The 15,733-nt window shown below is 35.4% G+C and overlaps 1 protein-coding gene across 2 annotated transcripts in view; it reads left to right on the top strand.

Moving 5' to 3' along the window:
- SNTG1 (syntrophin gamma 1) overlaps positions 1-15,733 on the top strand; it is a 398,393-nt gene that overhangs the window by 363,441 nt on the left and 19,219 nt on the right. The window contains exon 16 of one of the 2 annotated variants that reach the window (XM_062189596.1): positions 4,972-5,082. The exons of the other annotated variant lie outside the window; for it this stretch is intronic. Within the exon in view, the coding sequence (XP_062045580.1) occupies positions 4,972-5,082 (111 nt within the window). The remainder of the gene's footprint in view (positions 1-4,971; positions 5,083-15,733) is intronic. 2 annotated transcript variants of the gene reach the window in all.

Raw genomic sequence — 15,733 nt, 5'->3', positions numbered from 1 at the left:
TCTGATGGTTCATCAAAACGTAAACATGTATTACTATATAATTTGGTACTTTCACTCCCTAGAATATATATATTCTATGATTTTATATAGATACAGATACACATATCTATCTGTATCTATCTATTTGTCTAATCTCCAAAGGAGAGTGGATACTCAAACTGGTATTTGAACACAAATTTGCAACAGTATTATTCTTAATATTTTTTTTTTGCTCTTGGGTAAAAATAACTCAAGTGTCCATCAGTAAATTGAAGAATAACCATAATTGATATATATGTATACATATATACATATATATACATACATATACTATATATATGTGTGTATATATATATATATATATATATATATATATAGTGGAATGCTATTCATCCTTATAAAGAAGTAAAATTCTGAGGCAGTCAAAAAAGGACAGATATTTGTGATTATATTTATATGAAGTGCCAACAGTAGGTAAATCACAGAGTCAAAAATTACAATGGTGCCCAAGTGCTTGGCCCCTGCACCCATATGGGAGACCCGAAGAAAGCTCTAGGCTCCTGGCTTCTGACTGGCCCAGCCTCAGTCATTACGGCCATTTGGAGTGTGGGCTGAATCAGAGGACTGAAAGATCTTTCTTTCTCTATCTCTACCTCTGTTTCCATAACTCTGCCTTCCAAATAAACAAAGATAAATCTTAAAAAAAAAAGTACAATGGAAGATATTAGTGGCTTTGGGGAGGGAGAAACGAAAGCATAATTGATCTGTGGGTACAGAGTTTCTGTTTAGGGTGATGCAAGCATTCTGGAAATGTATGATGACAATGGCAAACAACACTTATTGATCCTTAAGCCATACACTTAAAAATTATTACAATGGCAGACAGGGCACACCATTTTTGCAAAGCTGACATCCCATATTGCAGTCTCAGTAAAGGTTCAGGCTGTTCCTCCAATGCATCTTTGTGCTAATGCACCTGTGAAGGCAACAAAACATGCCCCATGTGCTTAGAGACCAGATGAGAGTCCTGGATCTGGTCTTCACTCTAAGGCAGCTCAGCATATTGTGATTTTGTAGGGAGTGACTCAGTGACTAGAAGCACTCTCTTTCTCTCTCTCTCTCTCTTTTTCAATTTGCCTTTTAAATGCATAAATAAACCTTTTTTAATATTTATGTATTCATTTATTTGAGAGGTAGAGTTATAGACAGTGAGAGGGAGAGACAGAGAGAAAGGTCTTCCTTCCGTTGGTTCACTCCCCAAAAGGCGGAAACGGTCGAAGCTATGCAGATTCAAAGCAAGGAGACAGGTGCTTCTGCCTGGTCTCCCACGCGGGTGCAGGGGCCCAAGCACTTGGGACATCTTCCACTGCTTTTCCCAGGCCACAGCAGAGAGCTGGACTGGCATAGGAACAACTGGGACTAGAACCGGCAACCATATGGGATGCCGGCACTGCAGGTGGAGAATTAACCTACTGTGCCACGGTGCTGGCCCCAACTTTTTATTTTTTTAAAGATGGCAGTAAATAAATAAAATAAATATAATAAATATATATAACTGGTTAATTAATTGTGAAAATTTATCATATTAATGTGAATATTTTTTTAAGATCTATTTATTTGAAAAGCAAAGAAACATACAAACATAGAGTATTAGGATGAGAGAGAGAGAGAGAGAGAGAGAGAGAGAGAGAGAGAGAAATATTTTTTATCTGCTGGTTTACTCCCCAGTTGGTCACAGCAGGCAAGGCTACTGCAGGCTGAAGCCAGGAGGCTAGAACTCCATTTTGGTGCATCACAGGGCCAATTAGGGCCCAAGAACTCAGGCCAGCTTCCATTTCCTTTCCCAGGTACGTCAACAGGAAGCCGGATTATAATCTGAGCAGTCAGAACTTGAACTGGTACTTCAATATGGAATGCTGGCATTGCAAGAGGCATCAGGGTTAACCCACCACAACACAATAGTGGCCTAGTGTGAGGTATTAATAATAGGGCAAACTATATGTAAGGCATATAGGAACATTCTAATTATCTTTTTAATTTTTAATTTTTCATTAAATCTAAGAATACATTCTTTCCTACAAAAATCTTTGGGCTGGTCTGTTGAGTTCAATGTCCCTACATGAACATATTCAAATAGTAAGTCCATGGCTATTTTAATTAGTGCTTTTGATTATGTAGATTACATGCTTTATGAACTTCCCATGGCACAAGAGGGGTCCTCAACAGGTTTATTAAAAAATGGGAAACATATGTATAGACGGCAAATTGTATTACATCACAATAAACTTATTTTTTCATTCCATTTTTCTACAGACTTTTAGAAATCCCCACATGTTGTAAGGTGGGTTTTAGTCAAACAAACATTGATATCTTGGAATTTTGAGTTAGTAAGAAATGAGTTTCACTGCAAAAGTATTTGTACCTGGTTAGCATCCCTTCAAGTACCCTTTCAGCTACAAATCAGAAAAGTATTATAATACATTGAGAGCTTACACAGTATCAATTGAAAACTTTCTGTTGAAAGGGGTATCTGAAAGCATTGCCTTTCACTAGAACAGATTGATGCTGATGTAATAACATGTACATCCAGTCTTTTTGAAGTGCTACAGTGTCTGGAACAATTTTTTCAGAGTATGGACTTTTCTTAAAATTTCTCTTGAGCATACCACAAGTATTTTGTTGTGCTTGTCAAGTGTAGGGACGTCTGATAAATCTAGCTTAAATAAATACAAGTTGTTTATTTTGGTATTATATTTAAAAATTATGATGAGTGAGAATTAAGATTTAAGTGTGGATATAAAATCAACTAGGAACTAGGAGTCTATCTTAGCTTATATCCATCTTTTATACTGTTATTCAGCTAAGATGATTAAATAGTGCCATTGGTTCTATACACTGTATATATGAAACAAATTCAGTAGGCTTTACAATCTCTGTATAGAAATTGGAATTTTTTCTTTTTATTTCAATTATCACTTTAATTCTTATATTTTGATCCTGTAACAGTATTGTTCTTGTGATGAGCAATGTCAAAAAATACCATTATTCAAGTACAAAACTACATATTTATCAGTTTTTAAGACACTTTACTTAATTGCAATGTCCCTTGAAACAAGGTTTTACAAAAACATATTTTATTGAATTGAGGTGAAACTGAGTTTGAATGACAGTCATCATTACCTCCTACTAATAAAGCCATGTATGTCCACATGGAGATCATGAGTAATGTCAACTAATTATGAACCTAGGGATATCTAAGCTGAACCTATTGTCAGGTGAATGTGAATACTTACTATGCCATTTTTGGTTGGAGATTAACATTCAATTATGTATTTTCATTGTTCCTTAAATGCATCCTTTTAAACCTTTGCCAATCTCATTTTCTTTGTCAGGGTGAGATTATCTTGGTGAACAATATTCTACCAGAGATTGGTTATTACTTTGCTGAGTGAATGGATAAAAATTCCTCATTCAAGAAACTACTTAAAGAAGCTAAGGCTTTTGAGATACATGTTTTTTTAGAGTAACTGATAATGTGCTAAAATTCATTTTCATAAAACATTTAACTGTAGTTTACTCTTTATAAGATAATGTGAAATTATTCACATGTCTGTAAATGCTCACTTAGCCATATCTATGCTTTTTTCTAACACAATTATTTGGGAAAAGATATGGGTCAAGTACTCTACCCCACCCCCTGTTTTTTTGCTAGGAAAATATTCAACTTCAACAGCTATGTTTCTTGATATAGTTAGAAACCACCAGTAGTTATCTTTAAAAATATTTGTAACCATAATTTGTTATACCAGCATGCACTTCTTCACATCACGCGTTTACTGAGACAAAGATAACAAAGCTGCATGGTATGTAATTATGTTTGACTTTGCTTCCATAGATTTTCACTTAATTGATTTATACTTTGGTATTATGTTGGGTATGTTTTTAGTTCCAGGATCTGTACCAGAACAAAATGCCGCTTTTATTCTCAAGCACTAGGATCTCTAATGTAGACAATATAAGAAATGATAATACTCAATTTCCACTTATTGCCAATTTCACCTTTGTATATCTCCATTTTGTTATTTGGAAAGGCAACACATTTTTTCTTACTTTTCACTGTAGAGAATTGTATTTGTGGCATATATTTCAGAAGCAAGCTCTACTTTAAAGATTTAATCAATGAAGAGGATGACTCTATAAAAATATTTATTCCATTTCAATCTCTAGAGAGTACATATAAAGTTTTGTCATAATTACTTGTTCACGCTGATATTTCCTCTGTGAAAGCAACAAGTGGTTGGTTTGAGCATCAAGAGAGAGCTCCAGAATTAAATGCATTAAAAACCACCTCTTCAAATGTATTTTTTTTTTGACAGGCAGAGTCAGACAGAGAGAGAGAGAGAGAGAGAGAAATTCCCTTTGTTGGTATACCCCCCAAATGGCTGCCACAGCTGGCATGCTGCACTGATTCAAAGTCAGGAGCCAGGTGCTTCCTCCTGGTCTCCCAGGCAGGTGCAGGGCCCAAGGACTTGGGCCATCCTCCACTGCCTTCCCGGGCCACAGCAGAGAGCTGGACTGGAAGAGGAGCAACTGGGACAGAATCCGGCACCCCAACCAGACTAGAACCTGGAGTGCTGGTGCCGCAAGCAGAGGATTAGCCTAGTGAGCCGCGGTGCCAGCCCCAAATGTATTTTTTTTAAAAAAAAAAGGAAGATTTTTTGTTCATATTTGCATAAGAAAAGATATTGAAAACAGTCTATGTGGAATAATTATATTATATTTTTGTATCATATATATTTTTATATTATATATATTTCTGGATATTATAGTTTCTTAACAACAATATTTGATATTTGATTTCATTTTTTAAATGAATAGGACATAGTTCTGGCTTTATACAATTAGCTTTTACCATTTAGAAGAGACCTGCTTCTTGTTTCAAATGTTGATACTAGTTGCATTGATTTGCATATGTTTCTTTTTTCTCTTTAGGCTGTACTTTGGAGGTATAAATTTTCTCAGCTTAAAGGATCTTCAGATGATGGCAAGAGCAAAATCAAATTTTTGTTTCAGAATTCAGATACTAAACAGATTGAAGCAAAGGTAAACCCAAGAAATTCATCACATTACATATTGCTAACTTCATTAATACCAATAAAGAAGCAAGGGGGAAAAAGCTTAAGAGAATGAAAAGAGCAAAAATGCACATTCTTGGTTTGGCTTGAAATATCCCTCATGGTCAAGATTTTAGTACCAAGATTTCACTGAATGGTATCATTTAAAATAAATTACACACAAGTAATTATACTTTGTAGTTTTGATATCTTATGAACTGCATTTGTATCACAGTAAAATAATGGCCTGGAAACTGAAACCATCACTTGGTGATTTCCCAGAGTAAACAATAATTTAAATACATTTTTTTACAAAAAGTTCTGATTCTGTTTTAGTCATTATTTATTATCTCCCTGAAGATTAGTGCAATTCCTACAGAAAAAAAATATATATCAATTTTCTGATATAATTATGCATTAATAAGTTGAATGACATGAAAGACTTTTGCCTCATCCTATGCAAATTTCAGCATTCTGGAAAATATTAACCATGCTGTTTTCAATGAAAAAGATTCACTAATTTTTTTAATAATTGTATTTACAAACATCGAAACTCTGAATTATTTCCATTCACGATAAATCTGATTATTGTATTACTATAAAGCTCACAATAGCAATATTTAAATTGGAATTTATGAATAATGTGTTATGCTAATGTGGAAGTAATGATAAATAAATATAAAAATAATTCTAACATGAAATGCAATACAATTTTCAACTGTTATTCCACTTTACCTAATAAAATCAGGAGAGAGTTTTAGTTAGCACACGGCATCTTCCACGGTGTGAACAAGCTGATATCGCAGACAGTGTCTCCTGCAATGCGGCCGCGCATTCGGATCAGACACATGTCCACCTTGACTCCTTTCTTACATGCTTATCTCGTGTATCTGCTAAAGCTTGTCTCTTAACTATCTTAACTGTTTGTTTTTTTCTTTGTCTGAATACCCCTGGGGATACCCAGTTCTGGTGCTATACTTGTCTTTGCTGCTTCTTCCTAGACTGTAATTTTCTTATGGATAATTTTCTTACTGTGGATATCACTCCCTTTTGCTGATTCCTTTCCAACTTCTTTTCAGTAAAGCATTCCCACTACTCTTGGCCTTGCTTTAAGCAATTTGCTTCCAGTCCTTTAGGACAAAAGCCTTGATAAGCCTTCATCCACTCTCTTTAAGTAACTTGCCCCATAATTTCCAAATCTCCATTTCTAATACAGCCTATTCCATAACCACAGACCTATCTATGCAGCTGCCCTCTTTTTAGTCCTGCAATGCAGTTCCTTCTCACTCTCCCCTTTTCTGTCACTGGTAAATCATTTACTTTGTGCTTCTTGAATTGATCCTTAGCGTTTCTATAAAATAGTGCATTAGCATCATTAAGAATCATTCCCCTTTATCGCTTGGTAGATTACTCAATCTTTCAAAGCACAGTCCACATCTTAATATTGGTGAATAAGAATTTTAGCAATCTTCCACTGCTTTTCTGGTCGCATTAGCAGGGAGCTGTATGTAAGGTGGAACAGCAGGGAACTAAAGATGCTCACATAAGATACTGGTGATGCAGGCAGTGGCTTAACCTGGTGCACTATGATGCTATCCCCTTACATCCTTTTCTAATTCGTGTAGTTTTTTTTTTTTTTTTTTTTTTTGTAAATATAAATTTCCAAAGTGCAGTTTATGGATTACAACAAAACGAACAACCCACTTAGGAGATGGGCCAAAGACCTCAATAGACATTTTTCAAAAGAGGAAATCCAAATGGCCAACAGACACATGAAAAAATGTTCAAGATCACTAGCAATCAGGGAAATGCAAAAAACCACAATGAGGTTTTACCTCACCCCGGTGAGAATGACTCACATTCAGAAATCTACCAACAATAGATGCTGGCGAGGATGTGGGGAAAAAGGGACACTAACCCACTGTTGGTGGGAATGCAAACTGGTAAAGCCACTATGGAAGTCTGTCTGGAGATTCCTCAGAAACCTGAATATAACCCTACCATACAACCCAGCCATCCCACTCCTTGGAATTTACCCAAAGGAAATTAAATTGGCAAACAAAAAAGCGGTCTGCACTTTAATGCAGTTTTGAAAAGTATTATATTAGGAGTTAGTTTTAGAAAAGATATTTGGTTGAAAGTTTTAGAAAATATATTTGGTTGAATGTGATTTTCAGATTTATACAGGAAGCAAGTATGGAATAGTGGGAAAAAATTAAAAGTAATGAATGACAGACTTGTGGTGAGTTACTGGATTTATTTAAAGTCAGCATCCTTCTCTGTAAAAATAAGGGAAAATAATAGCATGATGGCATCTCTGAGAGCACTAATGTAGTTAATGAGGGAGTGTAAAAATCAACTTGAGTGTTCAAGCCTATAGAAATGATTAACTTGGCCGGCGCCGTGGCTCAACAGGCTAATCCTCCACCTTGTGGCGCCGGCACACCGGGTTCTAGTCCTGGTCGGGGCACCGATCCTGTCCCGGTTGCCCCTCTTCCAGGCCAGCTCTCTGCTGTGGCCAGGGAGTGCAGTGGAGGATGGCCCAAGTGTTTGGGCTCTGCACCCCATGGGAGACCAGGAGAAGCACCTGGCTCCTGCCATCGGAACAGCGCGGTGCGCTGGCCGCAGCGCGCTACCGCGGTGGCCATTGGAGGGTGAACCAACGGCAAAAAAAGGAAGACCTTTCTCTCTGTCTCTCTCTCGCTGTCCACTCTGCCTGTCAAAAAAAAAAAAAAAAAAAAAGAAATGATTAACTATACTTGCATCTACCACCTTATTACCACACCTTTGGACATAATAAACTTTCTGTAAGAATTGAAATTAGAAAACTTACGTTCTATAAATTTTTTATTTTTTTATTTTTATTTTTTTTTTATTTTTGACAGGCAGAGTGCACAGTGAGAGAGAGAGAGAGACAGAGAGAAAGGTCTTCCTTTTGCCATTGGTTCACCCTCCAATGGCCGCTGCGGTTGGCACGCTGTGACCGGCACACCGCGCTGATCCAAAGGCAGGAGCCAGGTGCTTCTCCTGGTCTCCCATGGGGTGCAGGGCCCAAGCACTTGGGCCATCCTCCACTGCACTCCCTGGCCACAGCAGAGAGCTGGCCTGGAAGAGGGGCAACCGGGACAGAATCTGGTGCCCCGACCAGGACTAGAACCCGGTGTGCCGGCGCCGCAAGGCGGAGGATTAGCCTAGTGAGCCGCGGCGCCGGCCACGTTCTATAAATTTTATAATTGCAACTTGTGAGCAGCAACTAACTAATGTATCATGAAAGGAACATAAACAAGGACAATGGTGTTGAGGCCTAGCATGGACATAAGTTTTCATTACTCTATGATGAGTTCCCAGAAGTGCAAATTGCTGGGTAGCATGGGAAGTGTTTATTTAGTCTGAAAGAAATTGGCATTATATTCCAGAGTGGCTATGACATTTTATACTTGCCTAGTGATATATGAGCTTTTTTTTCTCTGTATCGCTGCCAGTATTCAGTATTGCCACTCTATTTCTTTTTAGTTTTTCTTATAATACTCTTAAGTTGCATTTCTCTAATGTCTAGTAATGATGAAGTCCTTTCAATGGGCCTATTTTCTGACCATATATCCTCTTTGGTGAAACATGTTTTCCCAGGTGGTTTACCCATTTTCTATGTGTATTGTTTGTTTTTTGGTGCTGTTGTCCTTATTGTTTTAATGATGTTAAAGCCTTTCCAAAAAACCAGCAGTTTTCTTTCATTGATTTTCTACCTTTCTTCTTTTATCAATTTAGTAACTTCTAGTCCTTCATCATTTCCTTATTTTTTATTGATTTGATATTACGTTACTCATTTTCTAATTTCTTAACAATTGAAATATTTATTTTTGATATAAGCATTTAGTGCTATAATTTTCCCTTGGCTTTAGATTACCCTCATTGAAAAATTTTATATGTCATATTTATATTTTCATCAGTTGAATTTTTTTTTTTTAGTTCTTTAAGGCTTTTTCATTGACCCCTAATTAGATTTTTGTTTTTCTTTCCTTTTTTTTTTTAAGTAGACCTTACTTTAGAGCAGTTTTAGATTCACAGCAAAATTGAGAATAAGATGCAGAGATTTTCCATGTAAACCCAGCCCCAATATATGTCATCAACTTCCCCAGCAATGTGGCACAATTGTTATAACTGATGAACCCACACTGACACATCAACTTTACCTCTCTGTAGTTCATGTTCTGATTCACTCTTGGTGTTCTACATTCTCTGTTTTAATTCTTGCTTATATTTAATCAATAACTTAAAACTAGCTTTTCATGCCACATATTGTCCCAGATCATGTGAACTTGGGGATAGTTGCTATATTTATGAGAATCATAGGAGTACTTAATTTCCACGAGCATTCCTTTTCCTCCAAGCCCATTTAAACAGAACTCTTTTACTAGATTTTATAAATTAATTTGAGAATAACAACTGGAAATAGAAACAAATATCACATATCCATAAAATACATGTATAAATACACATGAATTTGCTTACAGACACAGGGAGCTTATAGTTTTTACTATAAATTTTTAGCTATATTTTAGGAAAACACAGTGATCTATGTTTATCACTGCAACAAAAATATCTGAGATGGGCTTCTTAGGAAGAAAGAAAGTTTATTTCTAATCACAGTTTTGGAAATTCACAGTTCAAGATCATGTGTCACAATTGACTTGTTGCCTGATGAATGTAAAGCAAGCAAATGAGCACATGGTGAGGTAGGAAGCTAAGAGACACAAGGAACATGCTCTTCAGCATCTCTGCTTTTTTTCTTTCAATGTCATCAGGATTCAGTCTTGGGACTCCATCCTAGCAATCACTTCCCAATCACTTCCCAAAGTCCTGGGCCTTCCAGAATCATTATTATATCAAGCATCCACACTTAATCCATCAATCATTCATCCATTAATCATTAACTTAAGACACTGGATATAATGTCTACAAACGAGGAGTCAAATGCTGTTCTGACCATGGTAATACAAGTCACGGGTTTGCTATCACTTTGTATTTGTAGCCAAGTTGTGTTTTTACCAAATGGGGCAAGTTAATGGTACCTGTTTACCAATATTCATAGAGGGAATTTATAAGATTTAGAAAAATCAGAAGGATGAAGAAAGGTAGGTGGATTGGAGGGAGCAAAAGAGGATGGGTAGTAGCATTGTATTCTGGATATTGTACACATGAAATATAAGATATATGTTCCATTTATATAAGCAAATAAGTAAACATGAAAAATATTTTATTGGCAATAATTATGCATTAAAAAGTTTTCATTTTCCTGATGTGTAATCTTGTGGAGACTGTGGATGCTACTTTGGGTGAGTGATTGAGGAGACACCATATAATTGTGAATATTTCCAAATCCTGTGTATTTCCAGTTTAATCTTTTTTCTTTTTCAGCCCCAAATATTTGCTCTTGGGGGAATCTAAGTCCCTTGAGAATAAGAAGACCTAAAGCTCAATTGTCTGAGGGCTAAAATTCAATTGTCTGGGGAGATTGGGAAGAGAGAACACCTGGGAAGGTGGACAAGGGATGAAAGAAGTAGGGGCTCAAAGTGGTAGTGCGGATCAATAGTTCCAGGGAACTAAGGAGAGAAACTCCAAGTATAAACAGATTGACTGCTATGAAAAGCCATCTTTGCAGTGTTCACAGTTGAATCTTACAGTAGCTAGCCTTTTTACTTTGCCTTCTTTTCACCTGGTAATTTTCCCTCCATATCTTTTCTGATTTGATAATTTTGTGGTATTGAACAATACTCCATTTTCCAAATATACCACAGTTTATATAACCATTGACCTACTGAAGGAAATCTTGGTTGCATCTAATTTTTAGTTACTATGCTTAAAGGTGCTCTACGTGTCTGTGTTCAAGTTTTTTGTCAGTACATAAATTTTCACCTCATTTGGATGAATACCAAGACAGTGTGATAGTTGGGTCTTATGATGTGAGCGTATTTGGTTTATAGGAAACTGCCAAAGTGTCCTGCAAAGTTCGTTTTTCATTTCTGCACCCCCAAGAGTGAATGAGTGCTCCTATTTATGTACATCCTCATCAGCACTTAGTGCTGTCAGTGTTATGGATTTTCACCAATCTAATAATTGTGTAGTGCTATCTTGTTTTAATTTGATTTGTATTTTTTTTTAATTTGATTTGTATTTTTTTTTTTTTTTGATGACACACGGTAGAGCATGGTAGAGCAACTTTTAGTGTGCTTATTTGCCATGTATATACATTCTTTGGACAGGGTCTGTTAAGCTTTCTGATACACTTTTGAGTTAGAGTTTTGGATTTCATATTACTGAATTTTAGAAGTTCTTTGTATATTTTGATTAATATTATTTTTCTGACATTGGTTCTGTAAATAATTTCTCCCAGTCTGTGGTCCATCTTTTGGTTCATTTTCCAATGTCTTTTACAAAGCAGAAAACTTTAATTTCAATGAAGTATAGCTTGTCAATCAATCCATTTATACAATTAGTATTGGATCTAAAATTTCATCATAAAACCCGATTATCTAGATTGTCTTCTACATTATCGTCCAATTATATTATAGTATTGCATTTTGCATTTTTAGCTATGGCTTAGTTTGAATTAATTTCTGTGTATATGTGAATGATGTAACATCCGTGTCTCTTTTTTTTTTTTTTCCTTTTTGCATGTGAAGCATGGTCAGTTGTCCCAAAACAATCTGTTGAAAAGACTATATTGTCTCTATTTTATAACCTTTGTTCTTTACTGATAGATGTGTTGACTGTGTTTGTGTCGATCTATTTCAGTGCTCTCTATTCTGTTCCACTGCTCTCTTTGTATCACACTGTCTTAGTCTTGTATTGTCATTTCTCCAGCTTATTCTTGTTCTTCAAAAAGTGTTGGTCATTCTAAATTCTTGGCTTCTCTGTGTAAAATATAACATCAGTTTGTCAATATCCATACAATATTTGCTGGGAGTTTTTTGGATTTTAAGTCAGTAAATCAAATTGAATTTTAGTTCAAGTCTGCAGCTCAATATTCATGAAGATAGAAGATTTTACTAATTATTTTTGGATCTATGATTAGAGGTTTATAATTTCTATTAATATGCTTTTTGTGCATATTTAGATTATGGTAAAAAACTGTGTTGTAAAAAGCGTCACACTTGCCTTGTTTCTGATCTTGGTGAAAAGACTTTGAATTACCATTAAGTACGTTGCTAACTATAGGTTTTTAATAATATTCTCTATCAGACTGAGGATGCTCCCCTTCCTTTGCTAATTTATTGAGTGTTTTATTCAGAATGGGTGTCACATACTTTTCAGCATCTGTTGATAAGATCATGTAATTCTTTTTCTTTTTAGCCTTTTGATATGATGGAATACATTATTTTATTTTCAAATCTGAGCAAATCTTGCATACCAACTTTAATAACATATTTATCTACTGTTAAACCTATTTTTTGATAAGAGGAAAAATGGCAAAGAGAGGTGGAGACAAAGAGACAGAAAGGGCGCCCGCCCACAGATTCATTTTCCAAATGCCTGAAATGGATAGGACTGGGCCAGGCCAAGTCTAGGAGCCAAAAGATAAATAATATAGGACTCTCACATGAATGTCAGGTAGAAAACTACTTGAGCAATCACCTACTGTCTCCAGAGTCTACACTACCAATAATCTTGAATCAAGAGCAAAGCCAGGACTTGAACCCAGGAACTCCAAGATGTAATGTGAACATCCCAACAGGTAGAAAAATTGCTAGCTCAACTGCCTGCCCCTCATCTATTTTTCTTTTCAGTTCTTCCTCACATATGTTGATTTGTTTTATTTGGCACATGTATGTTAAGAATTGTTATATCTATTTAGAGAACTGAACTTTTCATTATAAGATGACCCCCTTTATCCATGATGACTTTCTTTGGTGAAGAAAGCTATGTTTGCAATTAATAAAAAAAAAAAAATCTCTTTCTTTTGATTAGTATTTTATGGTATATCTTTATCTATTTTCACTTACTTTATATATGATTTTCCATTTACAGCAAAATCTTACAGACAACATACAAAAGAGTCTTGTTTCTTGAACCATGTGAAATGTCTCCATCTTTTAACTGGTTCACTTAAATCACTGATGTTCAAAATGATTATTGATATATTAGAATCAATATCGACTATATCTGTTACTCTTTTCACTTTATTATCCTTATTCTTTACTCTTACTTTCTCTTCTACATCTTTTCTGATGTTTTTTAATATTTTAATTGAGTTTTTATGTTTTCATGTTTCTGTTATAATATCATAACAGTTATACTGCTCTTTTAAAATTTTTTTCAATGGTTGCCCTGGAATTTTTGATACACATTTATGATAAACCCAAGTTCACTTTCAAACAACACCACATAGCTTCATAGGTACTATGAGCTCCTTATAAGAACAAAATAATCTCAAATTGTCCCTCTAATTCTTTGTTATTGCTGTCCTTCATTTTGGTTCTACAAAAGCATTTGTGTGCATTTAAGCATAGAGAATCTGATGCACTCTCACTGTTATTTTGAGCAAGCTGTTATTTGTTAGATAAACATAAGTATAGTAAGTTTGTGTTTTACCTTTACTTGTTACTCCTGATATTTTTCCTTTATTTTCCATAAATTCAAGTTTCTGACATTTATACTTTTCTCCTCTCTGAATAGTTTCTTTTAATATTTCTTGCCAAGCAGATTTATTGGCAACATATTCCCTCAATTTTTCTTTATCTAAGAGAGTAGTTTTCCTTCAGTCTACAGGAATAATTTCATAGGGACAAAACTCTACATTGGTGGTTTTATTTATCCTAGTGCCTAATATATTTAATTCCACTCTCCTCTCCCCTGCATGGTTTCTAAGGCTACAGAGAGAACTCTTATCTTTGATGCTTTATACTTGTTTCTTACTTATTTTTTTCTGCATGATTTCAAATTTTTCTTTCACTGAATTTTTATAGCTTGAGAAAGTATTCCTAGACGTTTAAATGTTTGTTTTGACAACTGGCATTCACGGTGTTAGCTGAGCATCTTGAATCTTTGATATAATGTCTACATTAATTAAAAGAAATTGTCAGTCACCATTTTTTCAAATACTTTTTTCTGATACTTTCTCCTTCTTTTGGTAGTGTTATTCATATGTGAGTGTGTTACACTTTTGGCAATTGTCATACTCTTCTTGGATAGTCTTTTTGGAATTTAACTTTTTAAAATTCACTTATTTGAGAGTTGGAGAGACAGACAGACACATACACAAATGTGCACACAGAGAAAGAGAGAAAGAGAATGAATATACAAAAGGAGAGCTCCAATCCACCCATCCACCAGCAACAGCTGGGACTGCAATAGGACTGAAACTGGTAACCATGAATGACCCATCTGTTTCAGGCATCACTGCTGCTTCCAGTGTCTGCACTGATAGGAAGCTACAGTAAGTAGCCAGAGCTGGGAAATAAACCCAGGTACCCCCATATAGAACTGATCTATCGTTTTAAAATTTATTTTCTTTCTCTCAGTTTCTGTATCTTCTTTATATGAGAGCGAGCGAGCAAGCGAGCAAGAGTGAGAGAGAGAGAGAGAATCTATTCAACAGATCCAATGGTTCACTTCTCAAATTCCTGCAATAGCAGAGGCTGTGGTCAAAGCCAGGAGCTTGAACTCCATCCAACCCTTTCCCACATGATTGGCAGAGAACCAATCACTTGAGACATCCCTATTTCCTGTCAAGGTGCACACTGATAAGAAGCTTGTTGAGAATAAACGTAGAGACTGAAAACAAGGCACTGATATGCAATGTGGACATCCCAATTGGCAATCTAAACACTGAGCCCAATGCCTATTCAATAGAACTGAAGTTTCTGCCACAGCAACTAGGCAAATGAAGGTAATAAAAGACATGCAAATGGGAAAGAAAGAAATTAGTTGTCACTTTGTAATAACATTATATATATACATATATATAAAGCCCATAAAGACTCTACCAAAACACTATTAGAACTAGTAAGCACATACAGTGAAATATAGGGTACAGAAATTTGTAGTATTTTTATACACTAACAACAATCTATCTGAAAAAGAAATCAATAAAACAGTTCTGTTATAATAGCTTCAATACTAACCAACAGAAACAAGGGAATCTGTATCAAAATACCAGTGAAAAATCTTCACAAAATAAAAAAAAAAATCTAAGATTTATATGTGGCTGCAAAAGAAGTACCTAAACAAAGTCAAGGCAATCTGGAGTCAAAAGAACAAAGCTGAACAAAGTAGCTAAAGTCAAGCTATACTATGAAGATAATGAATAAGACAGTATAGTACTGACATAATTATAGACACATCAACCAAAGGACCCAGAGAGGTCCCATTCAATTGATTTGTTATGTAGATGTGAAGAATATAGTATGGGAACAGAGCAGTGTCTTCTACAAAGGGTACTGGAAAAACTGGCCATTTGTAAACAGAAGAATGAAATTGGCCTTATATAACATCATGTATAAAAATAAAAAATGAGTTAATGACTTCAATGTAAGACCTAAAACTGTAAAATTATTAGAGGAAATCGAAGAGGCAGAATCATATGAAAATGATGTGGACAACATTTATTTTGATTTGACCATAAAACCTCACTCAGCGACTGA

The sequence above is a fragment of the Lepus europaeus genome, chromosome 4 (genome assembly GCF_033115175.1).
Source record: "Lepus europaeus isolate LE1 chromosome 4, mLepTim1.pri, whole genome shotgun sequence".
NCBI lineage: Eukaryota > Metazoa > Chordata > Mammalia > Lagomorpha > Leporidae > Lepus > Lepus europaeus.
The sequence above is the reverse complement of the archived record's forward strand: the minus strand, read 5'-3'. Positions and strand labels throughout refer to the sequence as shown.